Source organism: Triticum aestivum, chromosome 5A (genome assembly GCF_018294505.1).
Source record: "Triticum aestivum cultivar Chinese Spring chromosome 5A, IWGSC CS RefSeq v2.1, whole genome shotgun sequence".
NCBI lineage: Eukaryota > Viridiplantae > Streptophyta > Magnoliopsida > Poales > Poaceae > Triticum > Triticum aestivum.
The window spans coordinates 616,068,680-616,085,972 of NC_057806.1; the positions used below are offsets into that span (position 1 = coordinate 616,068,680).

The 17,293-nt window shown below is 42.0% G+C and overlaps 1 protein-coding gene and 1 pseudogene across 1 annotated transcript; both read right to left on the reverse strand.

Moving 5' to 3' along the window:
* Window positions 1–14,800: 14,800 nt before the first annotated feature.
* On the reverse strand, window positions 14,801–15,331 carry LOC123107969 (putative ATP synthase protein YMF19). The gene has a single exon (XM_044529845.1). It carries the CDS (start codon window positions 15,312–15,314, stop codon window positions 14,844–14,846), a length of 471 nt encoding a protein of 156 aa, XP_044385780.1. The 5' UTR covers window positions 15,315–15,331; the 3' UTR covers window positions 14,801–14,843.
* A 971-nt stretch (window positions 15,332–16,302) lies between these two features.
* LOC123101639 (ATP synthase protein MI25-like) lies at window positions 16,303–16,853 on the reverse strand (annotated as a pseudogene).
* Window positions 16,854–17,293: the final 440 nt, after the last annotated feature.

Below are 17,293 nucleotides of genomic sequence, written 5' to 3' on the forward strand. Positions count from 1 at the left end.
CCATAAATTTATCAAACTCATCTAAGCATGGGCTAGCAAACTTAGTAAACGGAATTTCAGCTTTATCATATCTATAGAGAGAATTTACCTTTACTACCTGTGTCGGGTTATCAAGACCATGAGTTTCTTCAATAGGTGATGGATCAAGATCATATGTTTCTTCAATAGGCGGTAAATTAAGACCGTGTATTTCTTCAATAGGAGGTAAATTCTTAACATCTTCAGCTTTAATACCCTTTTCTTTCATAGATTTCTTTGCCTCTTACATATCTTCAGGACTGAGAAATAGAATACCCCTCTTCTTCGGAGTTGATTTAGGAATAGGATCAGGAGCTGGCTCAGGAACTGGTTCAGGAAGTGTCCAATTATTTTCATTTGCCAACATATTATTCAATAGAACTTTAGCTTCATCCGGTGTTCTTTCCCTGGAAACAGAACCAGCACAACTATCCAGGTAATCTCTGGAGGCATCGGTTAGTCCATTATAAAAGATATCAAGTATTTCATTTTTCTTAAGAGCATGATCAGGCAAAGCATTAAGTAATTGGAGAAGCCTCCCCCAAGCTTGTGGGAGACTCTCTTCTTCAATTTGCACAAAATTATATATATCCCTTAAAGCAGGTTGTTTCTTATGAGCAGGGAAATATTTAGCAGAGAAGTAATAAATCGTCTCATGGGGACTACGCACACAACCAGGATCAAGAAAATTAAACCATATCTTAGCATCACCCTTTAATGAGAACGGAAATATTTTAAGGATATAAAAGTAGCGAGTTCTCTCATCATTAGTGGACAGGGTGGCTATATCATTTAATTTAGTAAGATGTGCCACAACAGTTTCAGATTCATAGCCATGAAAAGGATCAGATTCAACCAAAGTAATTATATCAGGATCAACAGAAAATTCATAATCCTTATCAATAACAAAGATAGGTGAAGTAGCAAAAGCAGGGTCAGGTTTCATTCTAGCATTTAGAGATTGCTGCTTCCATTTAGCTAATAACCTCTTGAGTTCATATCTATCTTTGCAAGATAAAATAGCTAAAGAAGCTTCTTTATCAAAAACATAACCCTCAGGAATAACAGATGAGTCTTCATCATCACTTTCATCAGCATTATCAGATTCAATATTTTCATTCTCTCTAGCCCTAGCAAGTTGTTCATCGAGAAATTCACCAAGTGGCACAGTAGTATCAAGCATAGAGGTAGTTTCATCATAAGTATCATGCATAGCAGAAGTGGCATCATCAATAGCATGCGACATATCAGAACGAATAGCAGAAGCAGGTTTAGGTGTCGCATGCTTACTCAAAACAGAAGGTAAATCAAGTGCAGAGCTAGATGGCAGCTCCTTACCTCCCCTCGTAGTTGAGGGATAAATCATAGTTGTTGGATCTCTCAAGTTCTTCATAATGATAAGCAAATATAAATCCCAAGTGACTCAAAGAATAGAGCTATGCTCCCCGGCAACGACGCCAGAAAATAGTCTTGATAACCCACAAGTATAGGGGATCGCAACAATTTTCGAGGGTAGAGTATTCAACCCAAATTTATTGATTCGACACAAGGGGAGCCAAAGAATATTCTCAAGTATTAGCAGCTCAGTTGTCAATTCAACGACACCTGGAAACTTAGTATCTGCAGCAAAGTATTTAGTAGCAAAGTAATATGATAGTAGTGGTAACAGTAGCAAAAGGTAACGATAGCAAAAGTAATGTTTTTGGTATTTTGTAGTGATGATAGCAATAGCAACGGAAAAGTAAATAAGCGAAGAACAATATATGGAAAGCTCGTAGGCAATGGATCGGTGATGGAGAATTATACCGGATGCAGTTCATCATGTAACGGTCATAACCTAGGGTGACATAGAACTAGCTCAAATTCATCAATGTAATGCAGGCATGTATTTCGAATATAGTCATACGTGCTTATGGAAAAGAACTTGCATGACATCTTTTGTCCAACCCTCCCGTGGCAGCGGGGTCCTAACGGAAACTAAGGGATATTAAGGCCTCCTTTTAATAGAGTACCGGAACAAAGCATTAACACATAGTGAATACATGAACTCCTCAAACTACGGTCATCACCGGTAAGTATCCCGATTATTGTCACTTTGGGGTTAACGGATCATAACACATAATAGGTGACTATAGACTTGCAAGATAGGATCAAGAACTCTCATATATTGATGAAAACATAATAGGTTCAGATCTGAAATCATGGCACTCGGGCCCTAGTGACAAGCATTAAGCACAGCAAAGTCATAGCAACATCAATCTCAGAACATAGTGGATACTAGGGGTCAAACCCTAACAAAACTAACTCGATTACATGATAGATCCCATCCAACCCATCACCGTCCAGCAAGCCTACAATGGAATGACTCACGCACGGTGGTGAGCACCATGAAATTGGTGATGGAGGATGGTTGATGATGACGATGGCGACGGATTCCCCTCTCCGGAGCCCCGAACAGACTCCAGATCAGCCCTCCCGAGAGGTTTTAGGGCTTGGCAGCGGCTCCGTATCGTAAAACGCGATGAATCCTTCTCTCTGATTTTTTTCTCCCCGGAACCAAATATATAGAGTTGGAGTTGAGGTCGGAGGAGCTCCAGGGGGCCCACGAGGTAGGGGGCACACCCTGGGGGGCAGGTGCGCCCCCCACCCTCGTGGACATGTGGTGGCCCCCCTGGTCTTCATCTTTTGCAAGGAATTTTTATTATTTCCAAAAAATTGTTTCGTGAAGTTTCAGGTCATTCCGAGAACTTTTGTTTCTGCACATAAATAACACCAGGGTAATTCTGCTGAAAACAGCGTCAGTCCGGGTTAGTTCCATTCAAATCATGCAAGTTAGAGTCCAAAACAAGGGCAAAAGTGTTTGGAAAAGTAGATACGACGGAGATGTATCAGAAAGCGCTATTACTTAGTGCAATGGGCTCGTATATGCAGATCAAAAGAGAAAGGTGGATTGTGTGTGAAAGATCTGCATAGACAAAACCTAAGCCTTCTTACTAAATGGTGGTGGAAACTGGAGACTAAAAATGGGCTTTGGCAAGAGATCATCAAAGCCAAATACTTTGGTAGGGCTTCGATAGCATCTGTTAAGATGAAGATGAGTGATTCACCCTATTGGAAAGCCATCATGAAGGTGAAAGACCTTTATATGACTGGGAGAAAAGTCATTATACAATCGGGAAATATTGCTAGGCTGTGGGTCGATCATATCGGTGATCAAAAACCATTTAAGGATCAGTACCCTCAATTATTCTCGATATGCAATTCCCCTGATTGCACTGTGAAAAACTATCTAGAGGCAGACCTTATATCCTTCTTTAGGAGGAGATTAAGCAATGAGCTTAAAGAACAATGGCATCAGATGGTTGAAGCCGCTAGGAAAAGTTGTGTTTCTGATGATTCAGATATTATAAAATGGGCCTTGGGTCCGAAAAGGGTCTTTACGACTAAATCAGTGTATTCCTTCCTAGAAAGAAACATCGTAGGGTGCAATTTTGGGTGGGTTTGGAAGGCTGGCATTCCTCTAAAAATCAAAATCTTTATGTGGCAATTGTTCCAGGATTCTATTCTTACCTGAGATGTGATGAAAAAATGGGATGGAAAGGGAATCCGAAGTGTTCATTTTGTGGGGAGCGTGAAACATCCCAACATCTCTTTTTGCCTGCCATGTAGCTAAGGTGACCTGGAGAACCATTGCTTGCATGCTCGACACTGATTTGTGTCCGAACAGCTTGTGGCAGGCTTATTTCTGGTGTTATGTATATTTCCCGAATGGGGAGGTCTTTTACACAGTTGGCATAGCTTCGCTTTGCTGGGCTATCTGGACCTGCCGCAATAGTGCTACGTTCGAATCTAAGCATCTAAAAACACCTTTTGAATGTTGTTTCTCTATGTGCGCTTTTCTCTGTTATTGGGCAGGTTTACTGAAGCAGGAGGATGCGGTGGATCTGCGAGCAGGAGTAGACATGCTGAAGAACAGTGTGTCGAGGATGATGCGCATCTGTGCTGCAACCAAAGATTGAGAAGCTTGCTGGAGAAGTTGAACAAGGAGAAGAGTTGCGTCTTCAGGGGTGTCTGTTTTCGATGGCAACATTGGCTTTTGGGTTTATGTTCATCCTTGGAGTCTTCCCCTGCGTGGGACTATCTTTTGGTGCTTGTTTGTGAGCAGTCTGGGGGGTAGTCCCGTCTGAATTACATACTTATTTGGTGTCACCGGGTTTTCGTCCTACAGCGGGTTATCTCGATGGTGAGTGCTCGCAGTAGGTTTCCCGGCGGTGCTTGAACTCGCTCTCTCCTCTCCCGTCTCATTCTGTGGACCTGGATGTATTTCCGTTATGTCGCAGTAATGGAAAGGGGTTATGCCCGGTTCAAAAAAAAAGAGTCGTGCAGTTCTAGGACAACCATACCCCTTTGATGCTCCAGCATGTTCGGGTATTCATATTTTGTACCTCACATACGCCATCTCATCTTATACATTGCTATCCCAAATTCACATATGCAGTGTCACTTTGTTTAAGCATACAATTATGAATCAATTTTGTTATTGTTGTAGATTAACCATTGTCTTTGCACAGATTGAAGCTTTGATCTGAATTAGCAGAAGTAAAAAGTTGCAGGTAAGATGCTCCGTGTGTAGTTTATATATTAAGTACCAGATGGCATTCTGTGAGATATATGTACATACATAATTATGGATATTTTCATTGCGACATGAAACCTGGTAATTTGGTAGACTATATTATGCCCCAATGCCTATAATATGACAAAATTTACGTACAGTTATTTTCTTTCAGAAAATCTGTTAGTGACGACTAACGAATGGTATTGTACAAATTGTCGACTTTGGGACGGCAAGAGTAGTATGTTCCGCTCCTCCTTACACAGATTATGTTTCCAGCAGGGTAAGTTTCTGTATGAAAAGGTCATTTTACTCTTTTGTGTATATGTACCAAAAAGGCTAAAACTGACATGTTGTTTCAAGGTATCGTGCTTCAGAGATACTACTGAAAGCTTCAGCTTACACACCTATATATTTTGCATGGCAATTGTATTTGATGATCCATGTACAGATGCCCATAGACGATTTACTATTCAGTTCTAATATGATAGTGACAAAGTTTTTTGATATATAACCGTCATTTATTACATATTAAAAGGGTTACAATTTCTTATCAGTCATCACTATATATCAAGTACATGTTTGACTCCAAAGGGTTACACTATTTTTTGACCTGCACATCTTAAGGTTATGCTGGAAATTTATGTTTATCAGAGTGATCACTATATCGGGTATATCTTTGACTCCAAAGGGTTGCAATTTGTTTGACCTACATATCCTGAGTAATGCTGGAAATTTATCTTAGATTTTCCATTAACTACAGTATGTTGATTACCCATTTGTTAAATGGCTTTTGTTGCAGGGAAATTGTTAATATCTATCTAGCATCACATATTTATTTGTTGTTTTGTTCTAAGGCCGAGCTTTGGGAAGAGAGTAAATACAAGTTATTAGATTTATGGTCTATTGTAAACTAGTGATTGGGGACCTTCAGTGCGGTATCACAATCTTCCATTACTTCTCGGTTAATCTTCCACATATTATTTATTTTTCATTTCAGTCTAAAGCCGAGCTTTAGGAAGAGAGTAAATACAAGCTATTAGATTTGTAGTCTATTGTTAATTTGGACCTTCGGTGTGGTATGACAATCTTTCAACCATTCTTGGTTAATCTTTCGTAGGTCCTTTCACCTTGAAAGGCAGAAATATATTGCTTCCATTCCTTTCCTTTCAATGGTAATCTTCATGAATAATCCCTTCCCTGTTGATGTAAAGTCCAAGACGGTCATTGGGACCTTCTAGAAATATGATGTGTATAGTGTTATATTCTGATGCAAGTTTTACTGTAACTCATGCACTACTGATTATCATGTTAGTCGTGCACTTAGTATTGTGGCAAGTAAAATAAAAATATTTCTGGCTGATCTTCTTTCATTACAACTGATCTATTTACCATGCCACATATTTTAAAATGTGTTATTATGGCATGATGTACTATCCTTTTTCTTACCTCGAGCCATTTCATGTCTACACAAATGCAACTTTTGTCTCAGTTCATTGTAGAAAAAATTACTCCAACAAGTCTCCGCGGCAATGTGCGGGGTTTCTTCTAGTTCTACTCGTACTCGGATCCAGGCCGAACAGAATTGGGCTTTAGGATCCGTGCGAGGCCCAAGTGTTGATCCCGCTACGGATGCCTATATATAGTGGAGGTGCGGCACACTCATTCGGTTGATCGCTTTGGCGCCGTCACTAAGGCTTTGCATGTGTTGCAAGTAGCCACCTCCACTCGCTGCCGGCAGTGTGATCGGAACTAGCAGTCCGCCGCATAGTGTTCCTCCTGCACGCGCGAATACCGTTAGAGGTGGTGCACTTCCGCCTTTCCGGTGAACCAGTACGTGGGATCCGATGACCAGTTGTTCGAGGAAGATCGGACGAGGTGACGATTCGCGCAGACGCACTGCCACAACTTTATTTCCGCTGCATGGCACTGCACGTCTAGTGGTAACGATCTGTGATCCATCTCTGTTAGCATGTTCCTGGATGTTCTGCGGGTAGGAAATTTTAATTTGCAGTCGTCACACCCTATCATAAATCCCAACAATTGCATGCAGGGAGGATCTTTCTTTGGTGCAAGATTTTGGCATGTTACACCTCCAAGTTGCTTTGGATTGAAACAGATGGTACATCATATACATCAAAAATCTGAAGGGGACTATGGTATTATCATTCAAGAGATTTTAGATACTTCTCATTCCTTTGCATGTTGTTATTTATCTTTTGAACCTCGAGTTGCGAATTATGAAGTTCACAAGCTAGCTAGGTATGGTGTTTCCCTCCCTGTGGGGAGGCATTTGTGGCTGGGTACAGCGCATGACCCAGTTGTAATTCCCGCAAACATTTTAGCTAATCAATAAAGGCCTAGCAATCTTTTCACAAAAAAACCAAGATTTGTCCGGCTCCATGGAGGGAGGGGCAATGATGGTGGCGCGCCTTCGGCTCGTTTAAGTTTTTGTAGCTGTCGCTATGTGATCTATGAATCTGGTTGTAATTTTTTCTAATTTCTACTATTCACTGTACTATCATGATTGATGATGAATAGATTGAAAGTTTTCCCGCAACAAAAAAACTACCAAGTGGCTCAAGAAGTAGCAAGGACCAAATCCTAGTCTATCCTATACTTCGTAATAATCATATATTCAATATCCCCCCGCAGTTACAACATTAGCGACGTAGACGAGGAGAATGGAGAAGAATCCGAAGGTAAGTCGACGGACCCCCCCCCCCTAGTCGTAACGGTCAATGCAGCGCGGAAGTCGTTGCTGGAGTTGAAACCAACGAGGTTGCTCAAGCAAGGCGGTAGCCCTTTGTGCCGTTTGTCGATGTAGCCGAGAGCGTGGGTGGTGTAGCCATGATTGAGGTAGCCGTGCGAAAAATGTCGTGGTCAATGTCGAGTCGGGGTAGCCGGTGTCGAGGAAGTCGTCGTGGAGTCGCAGGCGCAAGGAGGCGCTGAGTTAGTCATGGGCATAGTGGTGTCAAAGTAGTGGTGCGCCGGAAAGAAGGTGTTGTTGACGACGCGTTGCGCCGGGTTTGTCAAGCCCCGGAACACATCGTGGATGAAGGCAAACATCGGTGTTGCCAGCACCGAGTATGTGTAGACGGACGAATGCGAAGTTGATGAAGCGTCGACCAGGCTTGTCAGGCTCGGGGACATGTCGTGGATGAAGGCACACATCGGTGTTGCCGGCACCGGGTATGCGGAGACAAGGGACCTATCATGTTAGATGAGATAGAGAGAGATTGGTGAAATCGTTGTTTGTATTGCTTAAACCTCGTGGGCATATATATATATATATATATATATATATATATATATATATATATATATATATATATATATATATATATATATATATATATATAGTAGGTCTCCGCTTAGTGGTTTCTTACTCGGTCTCCTCATCTGAATAGATGGTCGCACGCTTCAACTAGAATCCAAACCATAGTAGAACGGGGGCTCAAAAGGAAACTTCAGAGCTGGAATATATAATCTCCAGTAGTACACTTAGCCCTTCGGCCTTATTTCAACTTGAACATGAATTTGCAGCACATTTTGGCGTTATTATATTAACATAAGCATTGAACACTGACGGCTAGCCCATACATGCAAACACAAGAAATCAAACCAAACAAAGACACTTAGCATAGGAGTAGATTGGAATCAAACTAAGACAAAGAACACCTGACATGAAAACAAATGTCTCCAGACACTTATTGAATTTAAACCAACCTTAGAAAACTAAAAAGAGTCTACGGACTCTTCTATTCTAGCGAGATGCTAGACGAATAAAGAGCACTTGCTGCTCCACCCGCAGCGCTTCCTGCCTCTCCTCCAAACCCTCTATGCGCTCTCTGGTAGCGCGAATGCGCGCTTCTTTCTTTGCAGGATCCATTGTTCGAACACTTCTCAACTGGTTGTTTAGCACTCTACGGTGCCCTTCAATCTCATTTTTCAGTTGCTCCGTTTCGGTAGAAATTGCAGAAAGCCTGTTTGCGGTTGCAGCATCCATAGCAATGCGTGCTAGTACTCAATTTCTTTGTGATGAAGTGAAGATATCTATATACCATTTATAGAGTGGTAGAGTAATAGCGTCCAATAAGAGTTTCCGAGAGTTACTTTATTCAAATTCTCTCCTTTCCAAAGCTCCACAAGGAAAAAAGAGTAATAGGACAACAATATTGCTTTCATTTATTTTGAGTTCTTTCTTTGTTGAGATGGAAATCGACGTTCTTTTGAAAAGGGCTAGGTAGTTTGTGCGCAGGCAAAACTTTTCATGAAAGGTCAAAAATAGACTTGGATTTCATGGGTTTCTTAATGACTAGTCGTTCGTTTGAAGCCTTAAGAAACCGGCAGAGAAAGCGGCAGTTTTTTTTTCGAATGACCTTATTTCGAGAATCAACTAACCGACAAATCCGTAGCCCAGGTGATTCGCTGCCTCCCTCTCGCCAAAATGGGATGAATCTTCTCATGCAGCTTTTTGATTATTCAGGGCGCAGCGAAGCCAATTTCCATCAAGGCAAGGGGGTAAATAAGGGGGAAGAGGAGTTGTACCGATAGAAAAGAGAAATGACTATAAGGAACCAACGATTCTCTCTTCTTAAACAACCTATATACTCCACACTTAACCAGCATTTGATAGATTATCCAACCCCGAGCAATCTTAGTTATTGGTGGGGGTTCGGTTTGTTAGCAGGTATTTGTTTAGTCATTCAGATAGTGACTGGCGTTTTTTTAGCTATGCATCACACACCTCATGTGGATCTAGCTTTCAACAGCATAGAACACATTATGAGAGATGTTGAAGGGGGCTGGTTGCTCCGTTATATGCATGCTAATGGGGCAAGTATGTTTCTCATTGTGGTTCACCTTCATATTTTTCGTGGTCTATATCATGCGAGTTATAGTAGTCCTAGGGAATTTTTTCGGTGTCTCGGAGTTGTCATATTCCTATTAATGATTGTGACAGCTTTTATAGGATACGTACCACCTTGGGGTCAGATGAGCTTTTGGGGAGCAACAGTAATTACAAGCTTAGCTAGCGCCATACCAGTAGTAGGAGATACCATAGTGACTTGGCTTTGGGGTGGTTTCTCCGTGGACAATGCCACCTTAAATCATTTTTTTAGTCTCCATCATTTACTCCACCTTAAATCGTTTTTTTAGTCTCCATCAAATAATCCATTGGGTGTACATTCTGAGATGGATAAAATTGCTTCTTACCCTTATTTTTATGTAAAGGATCTTGTAGGTCGGGTAGCTTCTGCTATCTTTTTTCCATTTGGATTTTTTTTGCTCCTAATGTTTTGGGGCATCCCGACAATTATATGCCTGCTAATCCGATGCCCACCCCGCCTCATATTGTGCCGGAATGGTATTTCCTACCGATCCATGCCATTCTTCGCAGTATACCTGACAAAGCGGGAGGTGTAGCCGCAATAGCACTAGTTTTTATATCTCTCTTGGCTTTACCTTTTTTTAAAGAAATGTATGTGCGTAGTTCAAGTTTTCGACCGATTCACCAAGGAATATTTTGGTTGCTTTTGGCGGATTGCTTACTACTAGGTTGGATCGGATGTCAACCTGTGGAGGCACCATTTGTTACTATTAGACAAATTCCTTCTGTCTTTTTCTTCTTGTTCTTTGCCATAACGCCCATTCCAGGACGAGTTGGAAGAGGAATTCCAAAATATTACACGGATGAGACTCATCGCACCGGATCCTTTTCTCCTTTTGGCCATAGCCATATAATGAACAGGACTATTTCTCCTTTTGGCCATAGCCATAGAAGAAGCTTCTCCTCCGGAGCGGGGGGACCGCCTGACAATTACAAAGAAACCTTTAAGGGGTGGCTTTTGTGCTCGGAATATAAAGATTTCCCTGGTTTAGAGTGCAAGATAGACTCACTTGTTTCATTCCCGGAACCTGAGGAGATCCTATTCATGGTGCACACGTTCCCCCGGGACTTTTCTCTGCTCGAGATCTTGGAACCGGGGGATATCCGCAATATAATTGCTCACTCGCGCAAGCAGTGGAAGCCACCCAAAGCGGAGGGAGGGGAATCTAAGGATTCCTATAACCCTGCTTATATAGATTTTTTAAGAGCTCGTTTAGGGTTTTTCCCGGGTTTGGTACCAAATCTGGATAAACTCCTTTCGGTTCTTAAACCTGAGGAAATTCTATTTCTGGCTTTTCGCTTCCCGCGGGATGCGAACATGTTTAAATTTCCCCTAAAGAAGATCGAAGATATGATTCAAGAAGCAATGGCTAAAGAGGAGGAAAACAGAGAAAAGCCTCCGGTGGAAGGTTGTGAAGACCGTCATTTGATGGAGGAGGAAAACAGAGAAAAGCCTCCGGTGGAAGGTTGTGAAGACCGTCGTATGACGGAGGAGGAAAGGACAAAATTGCTTTAAGCATTTTCTTTCCTATGGGATAAAAAACAATGAATTGGAACTATTGAGTGGTGTAGGTATCCATCTTAGCAAATAGAGATACCGAGGCCCACCAACCTACTACTTGTTGGTTTGGTGGGGAAAGAGGAGTGGGTATGAGGGCTTCTTTCACTTTTTTAGGCTAGTTTACATCATTCCACATGATGATTTGCTAATTGTTTTATGATCCTTGACTAGCTATATAGACCCTAGGAACTTGCATGTGCTATTACTGCTGTATAAAGGAAAGGTGGCTCACGTTACCACTCTCCCCTATTCCTACAGGAAGGAAGAGTCCATCAAATGCAAGTCGCTACCAGTTTCCTATTTTGGATGAATACCATCGCACCATTTGACCTCGAAGTAACGAGTACTCAAGGAATCCTCTGGAATTCCAGTCATGATGATCAGGTACCCGGAGTACATCACCCTCATCAGGAAGAAAAGAGAGAGAAGTGGAGTAAAATGGATTCAAATGCCGCATTGCAAGTGAACAAAAGAAACCAGTGGAAATAGAAAGAGAATGAACAAGTGTATCAATTCATGAGTTAAGGAATACTATTGGGAAGATTGGGTGACTAATATCCTGAGAAAACGATCTCTTGCTTCCCTTGAAACATGCTGAGAGGACCATTTCGATTAGTGAGAAGCTCAGTTCATGGGTCATGACGACAGATCATATCGTGTACCAGTGCACTGTTCTTTAGAGATCTATGTTCAGTGAACAAGAATGTAGTGAGGGGTGCTACTTTAGTGTTATTCCTAGACTGATGAAGTGAAGACTTTAGGCCTCGCTAATAGTGGACCAACTGAGAATGTTTGTTTCTCTTTTCTGTAGATATCTCAATATTCCTTGAAAGCCTTATGAATGGTGGCGAGGATGTGGAAGAGCTAGTCATATAGTCCTTGAAGCTTGATTCCTTTTATCGGTTAGCAAGGAGTTTGAAGCTTGAGTACTTTCATTCAGCTTTCGTTCCTGTGGAATGAAGTTGGTTCAGAGGTCTCAAGTAGATCTTCTCAGACAGCGAGTAATATCTCTACTACACTTTCCTTCCACTTTATGTTGAGCAAGTTCACCTGTTAGCTTTCCCGCCAAAGGACAGCAAGCCAGTAATGTGAATCATCATAGTTTCTGTTTTCAGACAAGTACAAGCGTCCACCTTTATCATATTAGCAAATAGCTGATCTTAAGAGATCTCAAATAAGGGACATACTTTTGCGTATTTCCGAATGGAGCAGAATAGTCATTCAACTGATGCTTTGAAAGTATTAAACGAGGCGATGTGTTTATCTGTCTTTCCTCATTGCATTCCTATACTTTCCTGCTTAGTATCAAAACCATGTGATGGTACACTATTTTGGCTATAACTTGATTTCTCTAACAACTCAATATGACTTTCTTTTTCGTGTTGAGAAACATGTTCGGATGCAACTTTCATTGAAAAATAAGCATAATGAATTAACTGGCCAGTGGAATTTTATGAAATGAGGGCTCTCGGGAAAGCAAGACTTAAGGAAGGTAGGCAATTTCATACCAAGAAGAGCATTTAAGAACATCTCATAAGCAATTCCAAGTGGCAGAGATGACTCAAGGGACCTCGTCAGATAAGCATATCCTATGGTAAATGTGGTACCTGGTCCAGTCAACTTGGAAGTAGAAACTGACCACTAGTGGGTGTCAATTAAAAAGTCACTCTGTGGCTAACGCTTCTACTGCTATCGGCAGGGCTTAGTCTCTCGTGGTTCATTTCCACCGGAGAGCATCTGTTTGAATAATTAGTGTATATAGTTGATCACTCTAATGACAACGGATTCGATTCGCAAATTTCTCATGATAGACCGAAGGAAAGGTTAGCGACTGCTCTCCCTACGGAATCTCTAGTAGAGCCATTGCATAGCTGGCAGACACGATGGGCTCAGGGTTTCGACTGCTGTTCATTCCGATCTTAGGTCTCGCTCAGCGAATTCAGAAGGGTTGGGTCCTTTGTCAATGACTTACTTTCCTAGTAGCAGAGATGCAAGAATAACTACTTTCTTCTGCTAGGCGTTTCTTTGTTGCCAGCTGAGAAATAATACTCGTTTTTTTCAGATGAGGGGGAGTGTCTTTGTTTGTTCAACGTGCAGATCCGGGAGGAAGGGGCGGGACTTGTTGTTCGGGCAGTCTAGTTTTGTTTTTGTTTGGTGCCAGTGTCCCAGTGAAGGAAGTAGGGCTTGCTGTTCCAACAACCGCTCTCTTCTCTCTCCGCTCCCTGATGTCTTCTCTTTGTCTTCGGTATAGTATATTTTTTTTTGATTCAGATTCACTCATAACTATAAGAAGAGTGTGGGATGGAGGAATGGATTACGGAAGGAGACAGATTCCTTATAAAATGGATTAAGGTGGGTTTCGGAAGGAGCAAGGCTCGTTTCATTATCGAATATCGTGTAGAACTCACTTGCCCTGCCTTTTGCTAGGAGAGTGTAGTTCGAGCATTCTATTGTGTGCTCGATCCGTGATACGCAAAGCAATCTCCTGTTTACTATTGATCTAATGACAGTTGATTGAGACTTGCCATTGTCGTCTTTCGAAAGCGAACTCTTATCTGGTTGCACTCGGGTTCTCCTGTCGACTTGTTTTTCAATAGTAAATCAGAGGCAGTATGCCCTATTTGAAAACATGCAATGAGGGTACGAGCAACACTCCCCAAACTTGGCATGACTCATCGCCATCTTGTATTCATGATCTTACCTATATTGGTCACAAATGCATAGCATAGGATCGAGTGGATCGGCACCCAATAGGCCAGATTTTCCTATCTTTGATGTTAGAAGTGATTCCAATCTATTTTTCTATAGTGATAGTTCACACATTAGCAATTAGCACTGCCTCAAAGCAAACATAGGAACTAGGGAGTTCATCGAGAGAAAGTCCCTTTAGTTTCGTACTTCCCTGTTTCGGATTTGTATATGTCTTTAATCGCAATAGTTGTAGAGAAATCCCTCAATCACGGGACAATCTTCCAGGGCAAAGGTACTTCCAAAGCTCAGAAGGATCATCTATGCATGAAAGGAATGAAACAAATTCCATAGAAAAAATAGGAAAATCCCCACCGAGATCGGTACCTATCTAGATCCCCAGCTTCGACAACAAAACTCCTTCGCATTTTGCGACCATTCCCGCGAGGACTACGATTCGGATTATCTAATGTCATCCCCAAACAGAATTACACCTCTTAAGAGAAACTATGCCCAATATACCATTTAAAACAGATATTATTGTGGATTCCCTCTCCTTGTGGGCTGGACTCCTTTTTACATGGACAGACAGGAAAGCGGAATCTGAGAATTAGCTGGAACATACTCACCTTAGCTTTGAACGACTATATCCCCTCTTCTATCTACATATGGATATATATGGTCTTTAATAAAGGAAGATGATTTTAGCCGAGGACTAACACAGCTTCCATTTTGCAGCACATCTCTCAGTGGGAATAGCATCATCCATGACTTCAGGCACAGCTAGCTACGGGTAAGCACAAAAGGTAATGACGAGAGGGCCGTCCTATGTACCCTGAAAGAGAAACTATGTGATAGAAGCCAGCTTTCCCTCTCTTCTATCCCACCTAACCACTTCGGGTATCAGTGGCCTCGTGATCTCCATGAACAGAGATCACTACACAAAAACAACTATATGAAAAACTTGCTTGCTTCTTCGAATCTCGAAATAACAGAACATATAGAAAGTGTTTTTGTGATGAGACCATTCTCTTCGGGGAACCTATAGAAAGATTATCAGACGGCTTTCATGATATTATGCTTCCTTGCCCGTGTGGAACATGTGTGAGCATTATGTTTTTCCAACAAGTGATCCGACTGGAAGAAGTGTTATATGAGGACTTCGAGATCAAATAGAGAATCTGTCTCTCCATTCCTCGTGAGCCACTTATTTCTCCGAAATCAGAGATCAGAGTGATTTTCCTCCTTTTTCCCAAATAGTCGACGGTCTTACACCATTGGGATACTTCGGATAAACTGGAGTACATATATGAGAGACCGGTGCTAAAACCTTTTCTCGAGATATCTTCCAGATTCTTAGGGTCCTTGCTCCGGATCTCGCCCCCCCGGTGCGAAAGCAGTTGGTTCCGTAGTTTGAGAATTCTACTAATTCCAAGTATTCCATTATTATTATTAAATAAGAGAATATAAAAAGTAAAGAGGAGAAGACATAACCAGCAGAATTGTGAGAAATAAGTTAATTTATCAAGTTGAGGCATTTTGATTTGGATTTCAAATAAGAAAGAAAAAAAGGATTTTGTGAAATTTAGGAGTCGTTAGAAAGCATCAAGAGGGAAGAACTCAGATAGAAAGGCAGGCGAAGTTGGCGGCCAACCTAATCCCCCTCCCAGTCGTACCCTTGTGCATCCCCTTCGTAAACGATTTCCACTGGATCTGGAGATTCCCCGGGTCCCCCCGAATCGTCATCTTCGGACCCTAAATCATCATCCCACCTTTTACGCTTCCTCGAAGAAGACGGGCCTGCCTCGTTCGCCCCATCATTTGCTTTTGTGCTTTCAGGGGATCCCGTGGAATGAGCCTCCTGCTCTTTTGCAGGCGCATCGGGGTCGGGAGAATCTGGTTCACCGAGCTCGGCGCGGCGAAACCGCTTCGCTAGATTGGTGGCTGTTGTGACGAATTCGCTTGCGTCCCCGGCTTCCATATAATCAGAGAAGATTTGTTGAAGAGTATCTCCTCCCTCACTATTCCACAATATAAGATTTTCAGTGAACGATCGCGCAGACTCACCCTCCTCTAAAGGAAGAGGAGTGCCTACTTCGTTAAATATTCTTTCAACCTTGGAAGTCAACTCTGAAATCATGTCTTCGGGATGGGCGGCGTGCGCCATTTCCTGCTGGAGGTATGGTAGTCCGCCAACGGGAGGTTGGTCTATGGGAAAGTCACCCTCGTTAGGAGCATTGGTCATGACGAGAACATTGAGATCCGCGACATTCTCATTCCCAAGATGAAAGGCTATTCCTTGAACTCCGAATAAGACAACTAATGCCATTATTAGTACTGGCAATGCAAGACCAAACGATGGTATAGCAATGAACAAAAGAATGACACTTGGAAATAATGCACGAAGAATCATTGGAATTTCCCATCTTTTTCAGCTCTGCTCCCGAAAAGAGAAAGGAAAGGAGACTGATCTTGACGTCGGCGTTGGTTTTTCCAACGAAACAAGAAGTTTTGGATTGGTCTTTCTCATTTGGACACCCTCACCTTTCTTAGGACTATCAAGCCTTCTCGAATTAGGTCTATGGTAGAAGCTTTGAACGTAGACCCGGATACAAATCTTTCACTCACTGAAAAGTGAAAACCTGTGACTATATCGTCCTGAAGACGGATGCGGCGGGAAGAAGTGGCATTCAGAAGTGTTGCTGACTTTACATTTAGGTTTCAGCATAACAAAGCTTGCACTGTCTTTTCACACTTAGGCGCACATCGTGCCGTTGGTAATGATTCTACTACGGTGCTGCAAATTCGCAAGCTGATCCTAAGTAATCATTGTTGTTCATTGGATTCCTCCAGAATTACTTCGTTAGGATTGAAGAATTGCTGCAATGCTTCCTGAATAGACTCGGTTCTCCCGTCGAGAGTTTCTTTGAAAGTCTTACCTAAACTCTTCCGACTGAATATGAGAAAGCCTATAAAACAACGAGCTACTATCATTTCTTCGGACTTGATGCACAAATAGATGGAATAGCAACAAATAGCATATTTCTATCCTTCATATCCGTAGAAAGAAATCTCATCTCCAGGTAACTCCATCTTTTTCAGCTCTGCTCGCTCACTTTTGAAAGGAAAGGAGACTGATCTTGACGTCGGCGTGGGTTCTACCAACGAAACGAATCCGTTTTGGATTGAGATTTCACATAAGCATTGCACAATGATCCGCATTAGGCGAGGAGCAGCAATGATACCGCCGGCCAGGAATAAGTACCTATCCCTCTTATACTTAAGAAAAGAGAAGATAAGCTGGTGTTGAGAAATGAGAAGTGGGCTATATCCACAGGGACTTTTTAAAAGCAGCTGAAAGGAAATGCTGCTTCCTTTCTATACGCTAATTCTTGCTTTGAAGAGATGTTCCAGACAAGGCATTCTTAAGTCCCACCTCACCTATATCCAACTTGAGGTATTCCATTGTTTCTAGTATAATAAGCAGGTTTAAGCCATGGAAGACATGAGTCACTAA